The sequence below is a fragment of the Lissotriton vulgaris genome, chromosome 7 (genome assembly GCF_964263255.1).
Source record: "Lissotriton vulgaris chromosome 7, aLisVul1.2, whole genome shotgun sequence".
NCBI lineage: Eukaryota > Metazoa > Chordata > Amphibia > Caudata > Salamandridae > Lissotriton > Lissotriton vulgaris.
The window spans coordinates 826,990,608-827,011,300 of NC_141695.1; the positions used below are offsets into that span (position 1 = coordinate 826,990,608).

A 20,693-nucleotide genomic window follows, 5' to 3' on the forward strand; every position below is an offset into this window, starting at 1 on the left:
ACACAAATTCAAGAATGCTATGGCAGATTGTTTGTCATGCTTATCTTTGCAAGAACTGAGGGAGTCAAAGGAGGCAGAATTGTCTGCTAGATGGGCTAGAGAATCTACTTTGAATGAACAGAAGTGGAAAAAAGAATCAAATAAGGATGCTGTAGACAGAGAAGTTTGTTGTTGAATGTTGACTAGGTTTATCAACTGTATGAACCTATTAGAGAAATTTGGAATGTTCTGCAGAAGTTGTGTATCACTGAAGAGGAGTTGTGTAGGAGAAAGAGACTTGTGTCCCTGTCTGGTGTAAGGAGAAAAAATATAAATTTGGCCCAGGAAGGACATTCAGAATGCAATCTCACTAAGAAGACAATGGTGAGGGGAAGATACTGGTGGCCAAAAATGTGTAGACAAGTTGAAGAGTTAATTTGAGATTGCATTCAATGTGCTCACAATGATAAGTCCAAGGTAAGCAGGACAGGCCCTCTCTCATCAGTTGAAGTTGCAAAAGAGCCTTAGGCAAAAATGGGTATTTACATAATGGGACCTTTTGATGTCTTACAAGTGGCAGCAGGTGTCTATGTCAAATATCCTGCGTTTGTTAAAAAGAGTAAGTCGCCTTATTTAGGCATATTTAAAATTGCTAAAGTTACAAATGGTGTTGTGAATCTTGAATCTGCTGGGAATTTGAGCATGTTGGAGCTGTCATGAAATGGGGTGATTCTGAAGTTGTTCTGGTTCTCTAATTTGCACAGCCTTTTCAGTTAATTAATTTTCAAGAGTAGGATGTACCTGGAGTATCTGTTTATGTTCGAGGTCTTCCTGCAGGAGCCAAGATTTTCAAGATTACGCTCTGGTAATGAACAAGGACAAGGAAAATTCCCTGAGTACATATTAAAAGAGGAAGTTTTATGAAAGTACCCAACATTTGAAAAATCCAGACTACTTAAAAGACTTGGGGGGATATTTAGTATTTGGCAGAGAGGTGCTCCCTCACATTGGCAACAGAGTATCCTCTCAGCCAAACTCCCAATCCACCTTTCCGATTTAGAGTTGGTGGACCAACAGGTTCACTCTGACGGAGTAAACTTTTCTCCTTTGGCGTAAACCTTCCTCTGCCAGCCTGAGGGAGTAGGAGCCTGTAGGAAATATGCCATCTGACCATGAGTCTCATTGAGAATGGGCGATCAAATGGCTTTTTTCTACTGTCCATCCCTGCCAGGTATATACTGACAGGGAGGAACAATGAAAAAAAGGATAAATAACCCCCAACCCCATGGGAGATATTCCTGACAATTTTTCCTAACTTGACAGGAACCATCATATTGGTGATTCCTGTAAATGTATAGAGTTGTCCACAGGGCTGGCAGACAACTCAAAATGTGGTAGGTGCATTGAAGGCAAGATGGCAGTCGTAAAGTCCTCAACCACACTGTCTGCCTTCTGATGGTCCACCACAGTGAGATTTACTGAATGGACATTGCAACATTACTAGTTTGGTTTGATGTTTGACCCAGACTTAGAGTGGGAGCTGCAAATTGAAAATGTGAGGCAAAAATGCCTTAGAGCCATGGGTGGAATATATAAATATTACAGTTCTTATGAAGCAGTTTCTCCAATTTCTGTCCTAAATAAGATTGAAGTAGAAACATTTCTGTCTTGTGCTACATTTCGATTACCTTTGCAGGGATCTGCAATGCTCAACTAAATCTGATTCAGGCAAATGTATTGAGAGTAATTTCCGGACTGAGGAACAATACGTCACAAGACTGATTCAGCTGTAATTGAGCCATAAGGCATTAGCGGAAGGAGTTAAGGAAGCAGTTATTGAAGTGTGTTGTTGCAATTTATTTACTAAATGTTACTTATCTGGTTGAGCAGAAGACAATAATATGGCTGAAATAATTTCAAATAAGCTGAATCCTTATGCATTGTTTTGCCATTTTGGATAGTTAAAACTTTGCTATAGTATGAACCAGAAATGGAAGATCAGGGGATCCATTGAGAGTGCATTTAAGATTAAGGGCCTGATTTAGACTTTAGCAGAAGGGTCACTCTGTCACAAATGTGTTGGAAATCCCTCCGCCTTCTTTCAAGTCCTTTGTAGCTTATGGCACTTGTAATACAGCGGACGGGATATCCGTCATGTTTGTGATGGAGTAACCCGTCCTCCAAAGCCAAAATCAAACCCTTGATTTTCTGAGGTTTTATACCTTTATTCTAAAGTTATTGATTGCTAATGAAATCATTTGAAGATACTAACCTATGTCTGTGCCTTACTCCTTGTTCTCTTTTGATTTTTTGTCTACAGTTATCCTCTTAGTTGCAGGTATTTCTGAGACTCCTACTTGTTTGTATTGGAATCCGGTCTAGAGTGGACCTTGTTCTCCTATTGCCTATTGTCAGTTTTAGCACCAAATTCCCCATGTTTTGCCTTTGTCTGAATCTTTTGCACAAATCAATTTTTGCATGTTTGCACTCCTGAAATATGTCACAGGGGAAACAGGGGTGCAATTAACTTGAAATTCTGAACCTTGTGCAGACCCTTTTGGCACTACAATCTGAACTTAGAGCCTGATTATGATGGGGGTCAGACTTTTGTCCGACCGCCATCCTGGTGGGGAAAGGAACCTCCCAACTATCTGTCGGCGGTTCGGTCATAGGACTTACAATTTGACCGCCTTCATGGCGGTCACAAAGTGTATTCTTTATGCAAAAAAAACATATTTTGCATATCCCTGCACTATATGGCATTCACCATGTGGTGTAGGCCCATATTGGAGGTCCATGGGGGAAGGAGGGACTGCTGCCGGCCCGAAATTCCCTTTCTGAAAGCCTTTTTTATGGTGGGTAACAGCCATGAAACGGCCAGTGGAAAGGGACATTGTAATCCATACGCCGGTGACTGAGCAGGCACCGCCACTGTTGAAGGAATACATCTCCCTCCAACTGACTGACGAGCTCCCTGAGCCAGTCGGATCTCGTTGGGGTCAGTCTCTCTGACTGCCAGACATCTGCCCACTATACTAATGTGGCGGGCGGTAATCTGTCTTACGATGGAGGTGGGACCGCTACTGAAGGGTTGATGGTGGCGGTCCCACCATCATCGTAATGAGGCCCAGAATCTCAGCTTGTAATAAGGACCTACGTATTATCTGTATGTACTTAGATTTCCACCCCATCGATCCAGAGCCTTCCAGAGATCTACAGCAACGGTTCTTAGCCTATTGACTTCTGTAGACCCCACTTAATCATTACAGGAAGGCGGGGACCCCCACTGAATCAATATTAGAATCTGGGGGCCTGCATTTAGTCGTTACTGGAAGCCGGTGTTCCCAGCTTAAACAGTTTAGATACTTGGAACTGCAGAATAATACAGAAAAAAACAGAAGCAAGCATTCATCAAACACAAATACAAACGATGGCATATTTTATATAATTCACAAATATAAACAAATCTATATTTGAATGGGAATTTTTAATCCTTTACTATATTCTGTTTGATGCACTTGCACTGCTCCCATGAATCAATCTGAAGATAGTATCTTCATTTTTAGCTTTCAATTTCATATTCCTTTACATTTACAGAATGTTTTAACATTTTTAGTTGTACATTTTGCTTCTTTATTTGTATACACTTTATTAATATGTTAACATTAATTACTTTTCTGAGCAGTCACGGACCTCCTGAGTAGGCTTCGCAAACCGCCATGGGCCCCCGGATCACAGGTTAAGAACCACTGATCTTCAGCATCTCTATTTTAATTTGTCTGGAAAATTAATTTAACTGTTTAAAACGCGAACAACATATTCATTGTATTCCTTATTAAAGCACCTTACAGAAGCTCACATACATTTCTGTCGTGAGCTGAGTCTCTTGTCTGCAAGAGTGGGACATAGTAAGCATGGGCGAATTTTGCGGATCTCGCGTTCGCAAATTTTGCGGATTTGCGGATTTGCAATCCGCAAAATCCGCGAATTCCCGCGAATTTTTTTTTTTTTGTGTTCGCCCGTGTTTCTGCCAGTTCGCGAGGGTTTTTACAATTTCGCAATTTGCGAACTTACCTGTCGGGTCGCAAGTTTTGCGAACTTGTTGTTTCTACGTGTCCAGCCTGTTTGGGACACTCTTCTTCATCACTGCCACTCTCTGTCACCACTGCCACTCTCTGACTACTCATGCCACCCTCTGGCCCACCCATGCCACCCTCTGTTTCATCACCACACCCTCTGGTTGTCCAGTGTACATTATTTTCGGCAAAGCAAAGCACACCTTCCCTGCCTCAAGTGACCTGAATTAATTTGGGGCTGATTAATGTGTCACAGAATATTTTTTTAGCTGGCACCTGCTTCCTTAGTGCGCCCTGATTAGTGATCTTTTGCACTTGCTAAGTGCTTTCATTGTTGCAAAATTAGTTACAACACCTGCCCTGCCCCAACTGACAATAATGAATTAGGGGCTGATTAATTGATTTTAACTTCCAGCCTGGCTCCTGCTTGTCTCCCTTAGCTGTAATTCAGGACCTTTGTGGCATATGTGTAACTATTCTGAGGTTCAGAGCAGGGTCACATAATAGTTTCAACTGGCAACTGAACTCTGGAGGGGCCCCTCAGGAAGCACTACAGGAAATGGCTACTAATGATGAGCCTGAACTTTTGAACCTGGTAAGTAGTTACTTTCAGTTTTGCTAAGAGCGTATTTCTGCAATTTTGCACTTATTCGCGGGGCGCGAACTCACGCGAACAGTGCGAGCAAAATCCGCTGCTCGCGGATTTGCGGATTTTGCGGGAGATTCGCGAATCTCGCGGATTGCGAATTTCCCGAAAATCCGCAAAATCCGCGAGCGGAACGGATTTTCCGCCCATGCTTAGGACATAGTCACTCATCTGTGCATGGACCAGCTTTGAGACGCTGCAATACACAATACCATCCTCTTGCCATGTTTTGTCAGTCTACCCAGTTTCATGATCCCTTATATGTTCAGTGATTTAGCGTCATTGCACATAAGATGCTTCCAAAGATCAGGCTCAGTGCAGAAGAGGAAGATGGTTTGCAATCCTGACTGTCCTTACTCTTACACCGACCTCCATGACAACAAGGAGCTTTGGAAGCATTGGAAAGAAGACTCACCTGTCACTGAATGCATACTGGGCTCTTCTGTTGCAATGTGTGCTTTGCTTGTGGCTTCATGTCGTTCACCTCTGAATGTGTGCGCTTCATCCGGAGCTGCATGCATTGTATGCATGTGGTTGACTTCACGTATTTCCTCTTGGGTTGTCAATAAAACTGCTCCTGGAGGAAAGAAACGGAAATTAAGGGATATGCAGATCCACCTCTCGCCCTAGAAAGGACTTCACACTCATGACTTTTGGAAAGAGGTTTAAGTTGAGGTTAAAAAAAAGGGAGTGCTTCAAACTAGCAAGACAGTAGAGGTCTTCTCTGGCTTTCTGTCTTTTTGAATCGTTTTATACACAGGCTATTAGATTCTGACCCCTGTGCACACCTCCTGTATGAACAGGGACCGGAATTATGGGCCAGATGTACTACTCATTTGTAATAGCGCTTGCCCTTTAGCACATTTTTGCTAATTGCTATTAATAATGTACTAAAGGTATTTCTGCCCTTGTTTCCCAACAGGAGATTCGTAGTGGGTCGCAAATACACCTAGTGGGTCGCAAATACACCTACCTCATGAATATTAATGAGGTAGGCTGCAATTTGTGACTGATAAATTCACTGCCATCACAGGGATGGTGGCCTATTTGGATCAGCAGACCACCATGTCTTAGATTACTTTTAAATCAATCAATCTTTTTTTTTTATTGAAGCCCATTTTCCAATTTATTTTTTTATAGTGGGAATAGGGCCGTTGGACCACTGCTTGCTCTAAAAAAAATATTTTTCTAATCATTCTCACAGGGGACCCCCTTCCCATTTGCAAATGGGTTACCACTAACTTCGAATCGGTGGTAAAGTTCGAATGTTTTGTCACCATATTTCAGTTGCAAAACAATAGTACATACTACACAGACTCTCTGTATTTGAAAGGGATGCCCTGAACACACCCCTTCCAAATGGCGATTGTATTTTTAGTCTCAAACCCAAAATGCGATCCACTAGAATCGCAGTTTGGTGTTTGTACATTAGAAAAAGCGTTTTTTTCAGTCGCAAACCTCTTGTTTCAGCAAATCAGGCCGTTTGTGAGCAAAAAATGCTTTGTAAATCTGGCAGTATAAGGGGTGCAGAGCCCAAACCCTCTCAGGTCAAACATGCTGACAAATAATGTAGGAAATGCTCGGTAAATACTGTGACATGCAGATTCTGCATACATTGGATTGTCAATGTTCAGCTCGGTGCCTGGCCAGTTCATGCGGCCCGCTGGTAAACAGTAGCTCTCTGATACTGTTTACCAACGAGATGATAATCAGGAAGGCGAGAGCGAAGGTTCGGGGTTCTTGCCAGAATGAGCCATCTCTGTGAACAAGGACTGCTACAGAGGTGCCAACACCCAGGCTTTCATTAAATTGAATCTGATTAAAAACATCTGAGCAACACACAAAGCGTTTACCTTCAGAAAGGCTTAAATAAAAAATATGAACTACTACAGTAAAACTGCCCGAAACCAGGAGAGGATTTATGATATTTACATTAGTATAAATTATGGTCAGTCGAGGGGACTGTGATCAAACCGAAGTTTGGCCAGAGTTACTGTCAGAAACAATGGATTATACACTGAAATCATGGGTTGGAAGATTAATTATTCCATGCTGATCTATCCTGATCACGATTAAGACAAAATGCTAATAATTGTAATCGTTTCGATATACTACACAATACTAAATGTAAGCACTGCACATAACCGATGTTACTACTAATTAATGTATGGTAATTAATGTACTTACTTCGATTCAAACTAGTGACCTTCTGACTTTCTGAGCATCAACTTTGTCATCAGCTAGCACCAGTGAATGAGTGGCTACATGCTTCGGGAGATCCTCCCACCTACAGGCTGGAGAGAAACACAATGGCCGGACGCACCTGCCTACACTACCTTTATGGTGGCAGAGGTAACGGAACTCTACTCCCGGCCACCCAAGCCACAATAGAGGCATGGGGGAGGGTAACAAAGTCAATGGGGTGGGACCGGAAACTCATTAAACAATCACCTCTCTGACATTGCTCTTGGCTAACAGAAATACAGACGCTACGAGGCTTTGGAGGGTGGGACAAGATTGGCATCTCCACCATATGGTAAACTTTAGAGTTTTGATAGCCTTCAACAAGACTTTGCACTACAGACCTCCCAGTTTCTCAGGTATGCTCAAATCAGCTACGCATGGCCAGCAGAGAAGATAGGGCTGCACACCCTAAACTGCCCATTGGACTTCTATCTGTGGTGGTACCTGCCATGTATGGATCTCCTTACCCAAGCATGATACTAGGTCAGAGTGAAAGAATGCACACCTATAACTGCCTAATGGACTTATATCCGTGGAGGTCCCTGCAATGTCTGGACCTCCATACCCATGCATGATACTAGGACATAGTAACGGCTGCACACCCTATACTGCCCAATGGACTTCTATCCGTGGAGGTACATGCAATGTATGGATCTCCATACCCATATGTGATACTAGGCCAGAGTGACTGACTGCACACCCTAAACTGCCCAATGGACTTCTATCTGTGGAGGTACATGCAATGTATGGACCTCCATACCCATGCATGATACTAGGACATAGTAACGGCTGCACACCCTATACTGCCCAATGGACTTCTATCTGTGGAGGTACATGCAATGTATGGATCTCCATACCCATATGTGATACTAGGTCAGACTGATCGGCTGCACACCCTAAACTGCCCATTGGACTTCTATCTGTTGAGGTACATGCAATGTCTGGATCTCCATACCCATGTGTGATATTAGGTCAGAGTGACCGACTGCACACCCTAAACTGCCCAATGGACTTCTATCTGTGGAGGTACATGCAATGTCTGGACCTCCATACCCATGCATGATACTTGGACATAGTAACAGCTGCACACCCTATACTGCCCAATGGACTTCTATCTGTGGAGGTACATGCAATGTCTGGACCTCCATACCCATGCATGATACTTGGACATAGTAACAGCTGCACACCCTATACTGCCCAATGGACTTCTATCTGTGGAGGTACATGCAATGTATGGCTCTCGATACCCATATGTGATACTAGGTCAGAGTGACCGACTGCACACCCTAAACTGCCCATTGGACTTCTATCTGTGGAGGTACATGCAATGTCTGGATCTCAATACCCATGCATGATACTAGGTCAGAGTGACTGACTGCACACCCTACACTGCCCATTGGACTTCTATCTGTGGAGGTACCTGCAATGTCTGGATCTCAATACCCATGCATTAACTAGGTCAGAGTGACTGACTGCACACCCTAAACTGCCCATTGGACTTCTATCTGTGGAGGTACATGCAATGTCTGGATCTCAATACCCATGCATGATACTAGGTCAGACTCATCGGATGCACACCCTAAACTGCCCATTGGACTTCTATCTGTGGAGGTACCTGCAATGTCTGGACCTCCATACCCATGTGTGATACTAGGTCAGAGTGACCGACTGCACACCCTAACCTGCCCAATGGACTACCATGTGACTTGGGGTGGTGGGCAGGTTTTACTGGTAACAAGCTCACAATGCATGGCATCATTTTTGATGCTTACAACTGCGCCACTGAGTGAGTGACACTACTTGAGCCACAGGTGGGAGATACCAATGTCAGACCATGAGTGAAAACATAGTCATGCAAATTACACTCCAGGGACATGCATGTCTCCTCTCCACAGACTCAAAGGGGTGGTGGTAAGTCACAAGATCAGCATTTCCATGGAGACTTCCTCACAGTTAACCAATGCTATATGTTAGCGTTTGGGAGGGGGGTGGTCAGCACACAGAAGGAGAATAAGAAATCCAGCACGTAACCACCTAAGAAGCCTCGAACAAGAGGCGCAAGACATACACCAAAGACCAATATGGACAACACTCTCAGGATTACAATACACATTTTAACAAGGAGTATGAATGCCGAGAAATTGTTTGTGGCAGAGTCATGTGACCCCATTCCCAGTAAGAGCATACTCATTTAGGCAAAGCCATCATTAGAATTTACAATCTCAACAGCACCAAGGTGCCGCTGGGAATAGGGAAGGATACACCTTGTAAAATCCCTGTAAAATAGCATGGCATAGTAGGATGGGGAAACACCTTATAAAATACCACTATTGTATGACTGAAAGAAGGGCTCTGCGACACCAGCACAGAAGAGGAGCAGGGCACCTTTAACACATCAGAGCTAAATGTGGCCAAGGGAAAGTGTAGGCACCAACTCAGTCATCACATCAAAGCAGAGGCACGTCCATAGTAGAAGAAAGAGACAGAGTCTCATGCTTCAAGTGAGTATGTGCTCCTTCCTGCAGCCATGCTTCAACTGAGAGCTGAAACGTGTCACACTTTCATCGCACCAAAGCTCAATATTAGGTTTGTAAGAAAGATACAGACAAAAATGAATCATGCTAAAGCTCACTTATCTGCAGTTTACATTTGTCACATGGCATCTCTCTGTGTAGTAAAGACACAGGCTCTCAACTCCCACATTGGCCAAACTGCATTATTTAAATCTGAGCCCCATATCTATCCAAAAGACGTGCATACTTACAAATTTATCAAAGTCTACACTTGGCCTAGGAGAGGGACCGGCTTACATTTATCACATCAGATATCACGTCTGTGACCAGAGGAACAAGTTAAGATTCGTGACATCAGACCTCACATGTCTATGGCAAGGAGCAGGTTGACATTCGTGACATCAGACCTCACATGTTTATGGCAAGGAACAAGCTAAGACTCATCACATCAGACCTCACATGTGAGGGACGGATTAATACTCATCACATCAAGATTAAGATTAAGAGGCATGCAGGAAGACATGAGAGCTGAGGAGGAGAAAAAGAAGAGAAGAAGACTGGAAGGATCAGCAGCCATGTCTGACATTGTGCCCAACTCAGTGCAAGTATCCAGTCTGAACCCCTCTGTACACAACCTGTGTTATTGTGTGCAGTGGAGATTAGAAGTAGAGTTTTACTTCAGAATAGTTCGTTTTTTGTGTTTGTCTACAAAAAAAAGTTTGAACGTAAATGTTTAAGTGTCTTGTTCTACTTTTTAGGTATTTTTTAAGGATCGTAATTTGGTATTTCTTTTTTTCCACAACTCTTTGTGCTTTTTTTTTTTCGAACAGTGATCTTCTGTGGCCTTGGACAAAATTATTTCATTGGTTTATCCAGAGACCACTACTTTGAGGCAGTGCCTACAATATGGAGCTAAATGGTCCATCTGTTCATCCTCCTCAACCTGCTGTTGAAGCAGCACTTTTTCTGACGAAGTTCGTGCCCCTTCTGCTGCTTGACTCCTCTCCCCCTCAGCGTGAGCTATGCATAGATCACTTGCAGGGCTGTCTTAGCACTATAGGCCCCCGGGCAAAGCAGTGCACCGGGCCTTGCCTACACAACCACTCACAGGAATAAAAATGTTTAACGGAAAATTAGTGTTAAATTCTGGTCTGCACTGGGCCCCTATGCTCGTGCCCATCATATCATGCCCATGCATTAAGACGACACTGCTCCCAGGTGCTTCCACATTCCTCTCAGTTCCATGGAATACTGGCCAGCTTTATCCATATGGAGCACTTACTTTCAAAAATGTAATTTGACTTCTTGTGCACTATTTATTTTTTGCCTAGATGGAAGTATAGAAACCTGCTGCATCACTGACTCCTTTTCATATCCTAGGTGTTTTGGGTGCTACAATTGTTGAAGTAAACAAAATAACTTCATCATTTTGTTAAGGTGCAGCTATGCTAAGGCCAAGGGACAGTGTTATTGGTATAATTAGCTGTGCAGCACTTCTCTCTGAGGCCATGAAGAATAGTGAATGTTTTCACACTATACTACCTTTTTTAAACGTCAGCGTACTAATTTCCAAAAAGCTGTGGTTTTATTTTTGAGTAGTGTTTCCTGAATACCCCATCAGATGTCTGCCTCGATTTTTATCATTTTTTGTGTCCCATTTGGCCTGCGGTACTTACACAGTACCCATTTTAATGTGTGGGCCTCACCCTAGTTTTAGGTAATTGATGTTCCACGTGTCATTGTCAGAGATCTGCTCGAGTTGAGCAAGGCTCTGTCTCTGTGGATGAACATTGTAAAAGGAAAGTACACGATTGCTAATTGTATTTTATTAAAATGTTTGCATAATAGTGATTGGAATTATCTTCAGCTGCAGATGTGAAACGGACCCTTTGCGACCGGTAATTAGTCTTTTGGGATGCATCAAGCCCAAAGTCATTCGCAAAATTTTCGATTACCTATTTTGCGAATGCAGTTAGCTAATCGCAATTTGCGATTCCCTTAATGCACTGCAAGAAGCATTGTCAGAATGCAATTTTGTATTAAGGAAACATAAATACCATCAACTTCAAGTTGATGGTAATTTGCAATTCCTTAGAAAAATGCACAGCATTGCATTTTTCTAAGTGCCATGTGGCGTACGCACATGGCCTTAGGGCATGTGTGTGCACCACATGTGCGCACATGTCAATTTTGGGTTTGTATCAAGGTGGTCTTTTGGCCCCCTGGCACCCTTGAAATTGCATTCTCAATTTACGATTACCTATTTGGTAATCGCAAATTGCGAATGGTTTCCTATTCATTCCTATGGGCCTTTAGGCCCATAGGAATGAATGGGAAAACATTTCCAAATAGCGAATCGCAACTTGCAATTCGCTATTAGGAAATGTGTAGGAATTGCTATTTGTTTAGCAAAACCTACACGCATAGTAAATTGGGATTACTTAATAGCGATTTCTTAATAATCGCTATTAAGGAATCGAAAATGCTTAGCTTGATGCAGGTGGCAGATAGTTCAATTACTTGTTTTTTAAGTCTGCATTATTTGCTAACATTGGTGCATAAAGTCATCGATGGCGGCGCGAGGTGTGAGGCTCGGGGAGAATTCGGCGAGCAAAGTGGAGAGAATTTGGCGGTATTTGGCGGACACGGACAATAGCGGGCTGAATGGGCTGGAAGTAGAAAGCGTATCAGCCCGGAACCAGGAACTGGAGAGGGAGGAGGAGCAGTGTCGGGGGAGCAGCGTCGGCCTCCAGGCTTCGGCTGCAGGACGTGATGAGAGGGCGAGGCTGAGCGCGGCAGTGCGAGGCTGTGTACGGGTGGTGTTTGTTTGTGCGAACGAGACTGACTTCGCTGTTACATCCGCCTGCCACATTGTCTCCATACTTCAACGGGTGCTGGTAACAGTTACAGTGTCCACGGCAAAGGGTGAGTTTTTGACGGGCAGACAGCTGAGGAACTCCTTTCTGCTTTCCAATACCTGGAGCTGCTCATTTGAAAAACAGCCTAGTGATTGAGCTGAGTGTGGAGGCAATACTCAGGTCAGGACTTGATTAAAACGGCGGCCAGGGGCAGGTTGATTAATATTTAAGGAAAAACTTGGAAATGCTAAGCAGCGGATGCTGCGACTGAGTGGGACCCGTGTGTGGTTGGTAATACGGGTGAAATACCCCTCCTCGACAGGCTGATTTTAGCACTCCCTGTGGGGTTCTATCTCCACTTATCCATTTCCAAGCGCCAGGCAGCACTCAAAAGGTCGCGGAGATTCCCGCAGCGCGGGATTGAATTGCCTACCAACTTGTTGCCTTGATGGGGGTTTCCATCGGACACGCTCTCCACTCCCTTAACCAGGTGCTTGTCTGAGGCATCATTTCCAAGCGCCAGGCGGCGTTTAAAAGATCGTGGACCTTTTGCCCGGGCCAAGGGTGGGCCCGTTTGAGCCCGTTAGAGACCGGTAGAGGCTGGGCTGTTCCCCCACTCTAAACCAACGGACAGTAAAAAAGGTAACATTGATGCTAGTTGCGATTTGAAGCTTGGCTTACTGTATTACCTGCGAAATGTCACTGTGCAAGGGAACGGGAGGGCATGTTGCAGGGACTCTTGATCAATTTATCATAAGGTTCTAGCACCCGAAATAGCTTAACGGAACATCGCCTTTCGATGTATCCAGTATTTTAAAAAAGATCATCCCTGGGGTCCATTTAGAATGCAAGTACGCCAGACAAACAAGGCAAGCCCGATAAGGTAGCGGTCCCGCGGGAAGAGCCAACAGGTACAGAGACACTTCCAGTTCCTCTAACACCGCAGGGCCGAGGGGTGCATTTGCCTAACAAGGCAGTCGCAGGGGGAGGGGGGAACAGCCCCGGAGGAGCCCCGCTTATTAGTTGAGCGTTTAAGAGGCGTCCCTGTGAAAAGAAAGCAAGGAGAGGGCCGTGCTGGAATGCAACAGACAGGGAAGAAGGCTAAGATTTGCACGCAAGGCACTCAGAAGGAGAGCTCTATCTAGGACCCTGCAATTGCAAATACGCCTCAAGGAGCCCAATCAGTGAAAACTGCTCTAAACAGCGCGGACTATGTGGTTGCAGCAGGTCCCTTTCAGTCTGAGAAATAATGGGTACCCTGGGCAGAATTGAGAACAAGAAAGAGAGAGGCAATCATTTGATGAATACAGAAAGGAGGGCGAAAGGGAAGGTGCCACTGCTCTAAATCCTACCGCCAGTCCTAGGATGGATTGCCCAGCGCAACCTCCAATGAGAGGCAACCCAAGGGGGGAAATAAGAGGCAAGGGAACAACAGATTCCGACAGGGCACAGGGGGCATTAGGTAACGAAGAGAAGGAAAGAAACATTGCAAAGAAATCGCAGCCCCATCTAGATCTACCGCCAGACTGTGCACCATATGTTGTGGTCTTGACGGGGGTTCCTGAGCTGGAAGTGGAAGCTGAGGAATCGTATGACGAACTTAAAAATAAAACAACACAATTTTTAAATCGGAACAGACCCTTGCCCCAAGAGGCCCACTGTAAGATCCTCTTTGTAAGAAGAGTGAGTTGGGTAGGAAACAGGCAGAAGAATATATTGGAGGACTGTATTGTTGTGAATTTTAAAGATCCTCAAGTAGCACAGCATGTCACTCAGGACCCCCAGATATGTATGCGATCAAATATACAGGCATATCATTTAAGTTGCTTCTATAAGCCTGAACACAATGGGCCCATGGGAGTGTACCAGGAAGCTCTAATAAAAGAGAGAGGGACCCCAAGACCAAAGGGATAGGGTTCCACAGTTGACGCAAGTCAAAAAGTAATTCCCTTTGGGCGAATTAGTATAAACACATAAGTACTTACAAACAAACGCTAAACTCACCAATATCACAAAGTAACAAGGAAGCAATGAGAGTAGTGAAAAATTCAATACACGTGAAAACACTATGGTAAAATTAACTCCATGGCTGCTAAGGCAATTCCCCTCCTGTGCTGGGAAATTGCTATTTTCATTGTTTTATGACGAGCTGGGCTCGTCATCAGTGTATGAGGAGGCTACACCATGACGAGCCCAGCTCGTCATGAGTGTGGAAGGGGTTAAGTCTTTGGACAATTTATTAACATACATTATATTTTGTTAAAAATTGGGAAACACATACAGGACGTGTATTGAATTTTTCACTACTCTCATTGCTTCCTTGTTACTTTGTGATATTGGTGAGTTTAGCGTTTGTTTGTAAGTACTTATGTGTTTATACTAATTCGCCCAAAGGGAATTACTGTTTGACTTTAGTGTACCAGGAAGAACATAGAGGGTGGGTGGTACAGCCAAATAGAGGGCGGGGTAGGAACCATAGAGTGTTGAGTGAGGGTTTGGGCAATGACGCTCTAGGAGCACATACACACGAGAGTCAGGCTGCCCGAGTAAGGGATAGGTATTGGGGGAGGGCAGACATCTTAGCGAAGTAGATTGTCTACCCAAGGACAAAACAGGCAAGGTAAGGGAGCCACATCTAAGAATATAAATAGAGGAGGCCATGAATGGGGTACATCCGAATATGAGTTATCGGGCAGAATGCAATCCACACCAAGTCAGCCCAATAGTTATTCAAACACCTAGTGAGCTCCCTACGGCCGAAGGACCCCTTAACCGTGGTAACTGGAGCACCCTTGAACTAATGTCTTGGAATGTGGCGGGCTTATCAGCCAAATTCCTAAATACCGAGTGGCTGGAATATATTAATAGATTTAACGTAATTTGTGTTCAGGAAACTTGGGAAGTGGAACCGTCTAATTTTAATCTGGTCAGGTTCAAATCCTTTGGTGTCCCAGCAAGTAGATCTAGAGCAGGTAGAGCAAAGGGCAGTCTCCTAATATGGGTCCATTTGACCCTGGAGGGGATCTAGAAGGATCTAAATTGGAACCCGGACTGTATGATCGCTGTACAGCTCAAATGGAAGGATCTTAACTTAATTCTAGTTAATTTCTATAATGCGGGAGGATGTAGAGTTGGAGAGTTGGAGGAAAGACTGGGGTCACAGAGAGAGCGGGACAAGGGTGCCACGGCACCACTGATCATAATAGCAGGGGATTTTATTTGTCACTTATGTCCGAATCTATTACCACTTACGATTGCATGGGCATCCTGTAATGTAGAAGAGGGAGCCCATTTTGATCACACGGTTGAAGGAAGGGAACTAAGTAGGGTGCTGAAAAATCACAATATGGAATACACAATGGACTTGTTACCCATCACACCCAATAAGCAGGTTAACCCCACCTTCAAAGGAGGGGGACATAGTTCATATATTGATTTTATACTTGTATCCCATCTGCTAAAATGGAGAATTCTGGGTTTTACTATTGATGGTAGCGGCTTCAGTGACCATAACCCACTAATAATGACGGTGGCAGTGTCAAATGTTAGAAAGGTAACCAGGAGCGGGGCTGAAGATATTAGGGTGAGGGCTACGGATCAAGGGCGGCGCTTAAAATGGTCCAAGTTCTATAGCGAGAGTTTTTAAAATTAACTTTTTGGAAGAGGGGAAACAGCAAATAGAGGCGTGTTTAAATTTAGAGGTCAATGGGACCCCGCTCGTTGAGGCATTCGAAGATATATTGCGGCTAGTAGACTGCCTATTGCACATGACGGGGCGGGTGAAGATGAGGGTCGAGCCCAAATGGTTTGATAGAGGGTGTTCCCTAGCCCAAAAGAACTTAAGAATGAGGGTCTTGTTCAGAAGGGGCTGTGATAGTTTCCCTGAGCAATGCAAATTCGGGATATAGCCTGAGGGAGGGACTGTAATTTCTATTGTACAGGCCGGAAAGTTTCTAAGCAGGGTCTTTACTTTTGTGTGTCTGATTACTGCTACAGGATAGCTGAATGACAACCAGATGCAAACTCTCACCATGGTACTACCTTCTCTGAAAAGCATTACTTTTAACAAATTCACTAAAAACAGACTATGTTCTCCTTCATATGACCCTGATCATGAGAGGGAAAGGGGAGGCTCATCTATTGCACAAACATTTAAAGGCTAACTTTCCTGTTTTGTGTTTTCCTTCCATCAGATTTTATGGCAAAATGAAATCATACATATTTTAGTTCTATTTACCCATGGGTAATGGTTGTGTGAGTGCATGCACTGGTGTTCTCATTGCATACACTGATACTGCAACATGTTAAAAAGATATCATTTCTTTCCACAGGTTCGCATGCAGACACAAAAAGCCTCCACAGTATTCCTAAAAACCCTGCACGAAAACTGACTCAAAACTTTCAATTCTCAGCTCACCTTTTCCCTTTGAGTGACTCTCTCCTCCCTCTCCATCCTCTGAATGCCTCCTCTCTATGAGCACAACCTATTCCAAGTCACCTGTATATTTCCCTATAATTGTATCTCCGCAAACTGCCAACGCATCATTTCAAATATCACAACTTCTCTTAAAATTTATACCCCTGCAACTTAACCAAATCAAATCTCTTGTATCGCAACCATTAATATGACCCACCAATGCATGAATTCCTCCTCACCCACTAAGGACCAGACCTATTAATTTAACTTACTATATAAAAAATGGAAGTAAGTGAACATCATGGTTTCTTTAAGAGCACAAGATCAATTCCTCTACCCAACAATAACCAAAGCAAAGTGCTGCCTGGCATGAAGTGCTACAATACCTCTGATTGAAAGATTTATGCAGCCCACGCCCTGTGTCACTATGGGTTGGAGATTGGACATGTGGGAATTGACTGATCAGGCAATAAAAAGATTCACCCAGGTGACAGATGTCTAGTGTATGTCCGTGACATCGCGGTGGTCCTTTGGGAGGCGTATAAGATGGTGGTTAGGGTCCAGTTGATATCCCATACGGTGGGAATAAAAATAGGGAAAGAGACAAGAAAGGCATATAACTGGAATGGAAATATGTTAAAAAGACGCTGTAACACTAGGTAAGATTCAAAAATAGGTTTATTGGTAAAACATCACCAACAGCTCTCATTAGCTCAGCCAGCTCCTCCAGGCTCCAATACTCAACTGAGCATGGAATCACAAGGAGAAGAAGAGAATGTACAGGGAAAGGAATGGCAGTATGTCATAGGATAAACCAGAAGAAACAAACATATGTACATTACAACACATCCCCTATACTAAAGAAAATGAGGAAAAGAACAATAAAAGAAATGAAAGAAACAAAAGAACAATATAACATGAAAAGCAAAAAGATGCCTCAACGGAATGTTAAGAGAAAACAAAACAACCTAGACATAATCTCTGTAACGTGCAGGAGCTTGATGAGTTCTCAGTGGAAATCTTCTAGAAGACCCAGCACTTTGGCCATCAGGAGGAGAGGAAGGGGAAGAACAATCCAGACTGGGAGAAGAGGAAGGAAACACAGGAGAAAACTTAACAAGCCTGGACATGCTCCATTTACAACCATTCTGCATAGTAACCACATTCCTGTAAATCTTGGTAATCATGAATGGACCCATGAACTCAGAGATACCCTTTTTAGAAAACCTTGGTTTTTTGACCAGAACCCATTCACCCACACTCCACGACACAGGTTTGGTAGAATTCTTCACATCATAACGTTCTTTATATTTTTGTTGATAAGAGAGAATTCTGTCTTCCACATTCCCCTTATCCAAAGGAAGAGGAGAATGAGAAGGAAGCCAAGGAGGGTTCAATTTTGAACAAGCTTGCCTACCCCGTAACAAAAAAAACGGGGAAGACTTGGAAATGTAATTGACAGTGGTGCGATGTGCCCACCAGGTATCACGTAATACATCTTTAAGAGAATCTTTCATCTCAATGGTTCTCTGCACGCACCCCTTGACAACACGATTCATCCGTTCCGCAAGACCATTGGCCTGGGGAGCATACAGTGCAGTTTTAAGATGAGATATACCATGGTCATTCAAGAAAGTCTCCATATCAGTGGAGATAAACTGCACACCATTATCTGTAATTATGCACTTGGGGATGCCTTCAGACACAAACTCATCACGCAAGAAATCAATGACCACTTTAGAAGTGACTGAGGCTACACACTTAGTGGACACCCACTTTGAAGTATAATCAACAAGAAGAATCACAAACCTCTCAGATGGTATCAACAAATCAAATGGACCCATGATATCCAAACCCAATATAGATCAAGGTTGGTCAGGAATCGTTACTGGTGATAATGGGGACTTACTTACAATCTTAGATTTGTCATTAACAGCACACTGATAACAATCTTTGACAACCAACTCAACTTCACTATCCATATTGGGCCACCAATACCTTTCTCTCAGACGGGCTTTGGTAAAACTCCTACCCATGTGCCCATCATGTGCAAGATTGATTAGTTTGGATCTCACTAAAGAAGGAGGAATTAACCTCTCACCTCGCATTACAATGTCATCAACAATGGTAAGTTCATCACGAACCGACCAGAAAGGCAAAAGCTCTTTGGTAATATCTCTGCTGTTATTAGGCCAACCCTTAACCACAAAATCCTTAAGCAAAGGAAAAGCTTGATCACCAGCTTGAGCAAGCACCCAATCTTCCAAAGAAATGGTACTTTCACAAACCCAGGACACCTTGACAGTACCTAAATCAAAATGATCAGACTGCTCCTGTAAGGGTAAGCGTGAGAGACAATCAGCAGCCTTATTCAAAGACCCTGGAAAATAATGCACAACAAAATTAAACTCTTCTAACCCCTCGCTCCAGCGTTTAAGTCTAGGGGTCAATCTCTCACTCTCCATGCAAGAAAACACTTGAATTAAGGGTTTATGGTCAGATTTTACAATGAATGGAATTCCCCACAAATAAAATGTAAAATGCTTAATGGCCCAAACTACAGCAAGAGCTTCTCTTTCAATGCAAGAATAATGACCTTCAGCCTTTTTCAGGGCTCTAGAAGCAAATGCCACAACTCTTTCCTCACCATTATCCACCTGAGAAAGAACAGCACCCAAACCAGATAAACTAGCATCAGTGGAGAGAAATGTCTTTTTCTTGGTATCAAAATGACCCAAACTAGGCAGTTAACTGATAGTCTTCTTCACAACTTGAAACGCATCATTATAGCCAGCATTCCACTCAAAATGAACACCTTTTTTAAGAAGGTTTCTAATAGGCTCCACAACAGAGGCAATTTTTTAAATAAATTTGGCATAAAACTCAGCTAGACCAAGAAATGATCTGACTTGATCCTTGTCACATGGGGTGGGAGCCTCCGCAATACTCTTTGCTAATTCTAACTTAGGTTGTATTCCTTCACCAGAAATTACATGACCAAGATAGGTAACAGAAGTTACACCAATCTTACACTTAGCTTTGTTAACCGTCAAACCCTTGTCAGCCAATCTCAATAAAACTGCCCTTAAAACATTATCATGTTCAATATTGTCCTTGCCAAAAACCAAAATATCATCTTGGAAGCAAATAACTTTCCACCATCCTTGGGAGCCAAAACCACTGGGGCCAACCACTCTGATGACTCAATCTCTTCTATAACATTCAATTCAATAAGTCTAGAAAGTTCCTGTTTAAGAGGGGCAAGCATCATGTTAGGAACCTTTCTAACCTTATATACACAAGGAATAGCATTCTTCTTTAAGATAATCCGATGTTCAAAACCTTTCAGTAAACCTAATTTGTCAGAGAAAACATGGGGAAATTCATCAAAAAACCTGTTGGAAGAAGAGATCTGATCCATAAGCATGACTTGGTCAGAGGGTTTGAGGGCATTAGGATTGAGAATAATACCTAAATCCCTTTGGTGCCTCCAACCCAAAAGGTTGTCACCCCTGTAAGCAACATAAATTTTACCTACAGTTTCACGACCTTTGAAATGAATTCTCATGACAGTATAACCTGACACTTCAATACGGGAACCATTGTAACTAACAGCGTTAATGTCAGGTTTAAATAAGTCAACTTTAGGAAAGGTTTTGTTCCCATTTTCATTCCCAATTAGAGTGAAAGGGGAACCAGAGTCTGCTAAAACAACAAAATCCTCTCCACCAATTATTACATTACACTCTGGCATGAAGATAGGATCAGCATCAATGCTACCACTACTTGTGACACTCGAAATTACCAATCTGAGAGCATCTGAAGAAGATACTGGACATTCAATGGAGTGTACTTTGGTAGTGGATTTGCAAACCCTGGCATAGTGTCCTTTTATACCACATTTAAGACATGTGGAAGACTTTGCATAGCAATTGGGAAAAGAAGAAGAATGGTTAGAAC

The 20,693-nt window shown here is 43.2% G+C and overlaps 1 protein-coding gene across 12 annotated transcripts in view; it reads right to left on the reverse strand.

Annotated features, from left to right (window-relative positions):
• The window catches only part of LOC147702483 (uncharacterized), a 203,202-nt gene that overhangs the window by 45,565 nt on the left and 136,944 nt on the right, over positions 1 to 20,693 (reverse strand). For all 12 annotated transcript variants that reach the window (XM_086931113.1, XM_086931114.1, XM_086931109.1 and 9 more), the window contains one exon: positions 5,117 to 5,278. In XM_086931113.1, the coding sequence (XP_086787239.1) occupies positions 5,117 to 5,278 (162 nt within the window). The remainder of the gene's footprint in view (positions 1 to 5,116; positions 5,279 to 20,693) is intronic.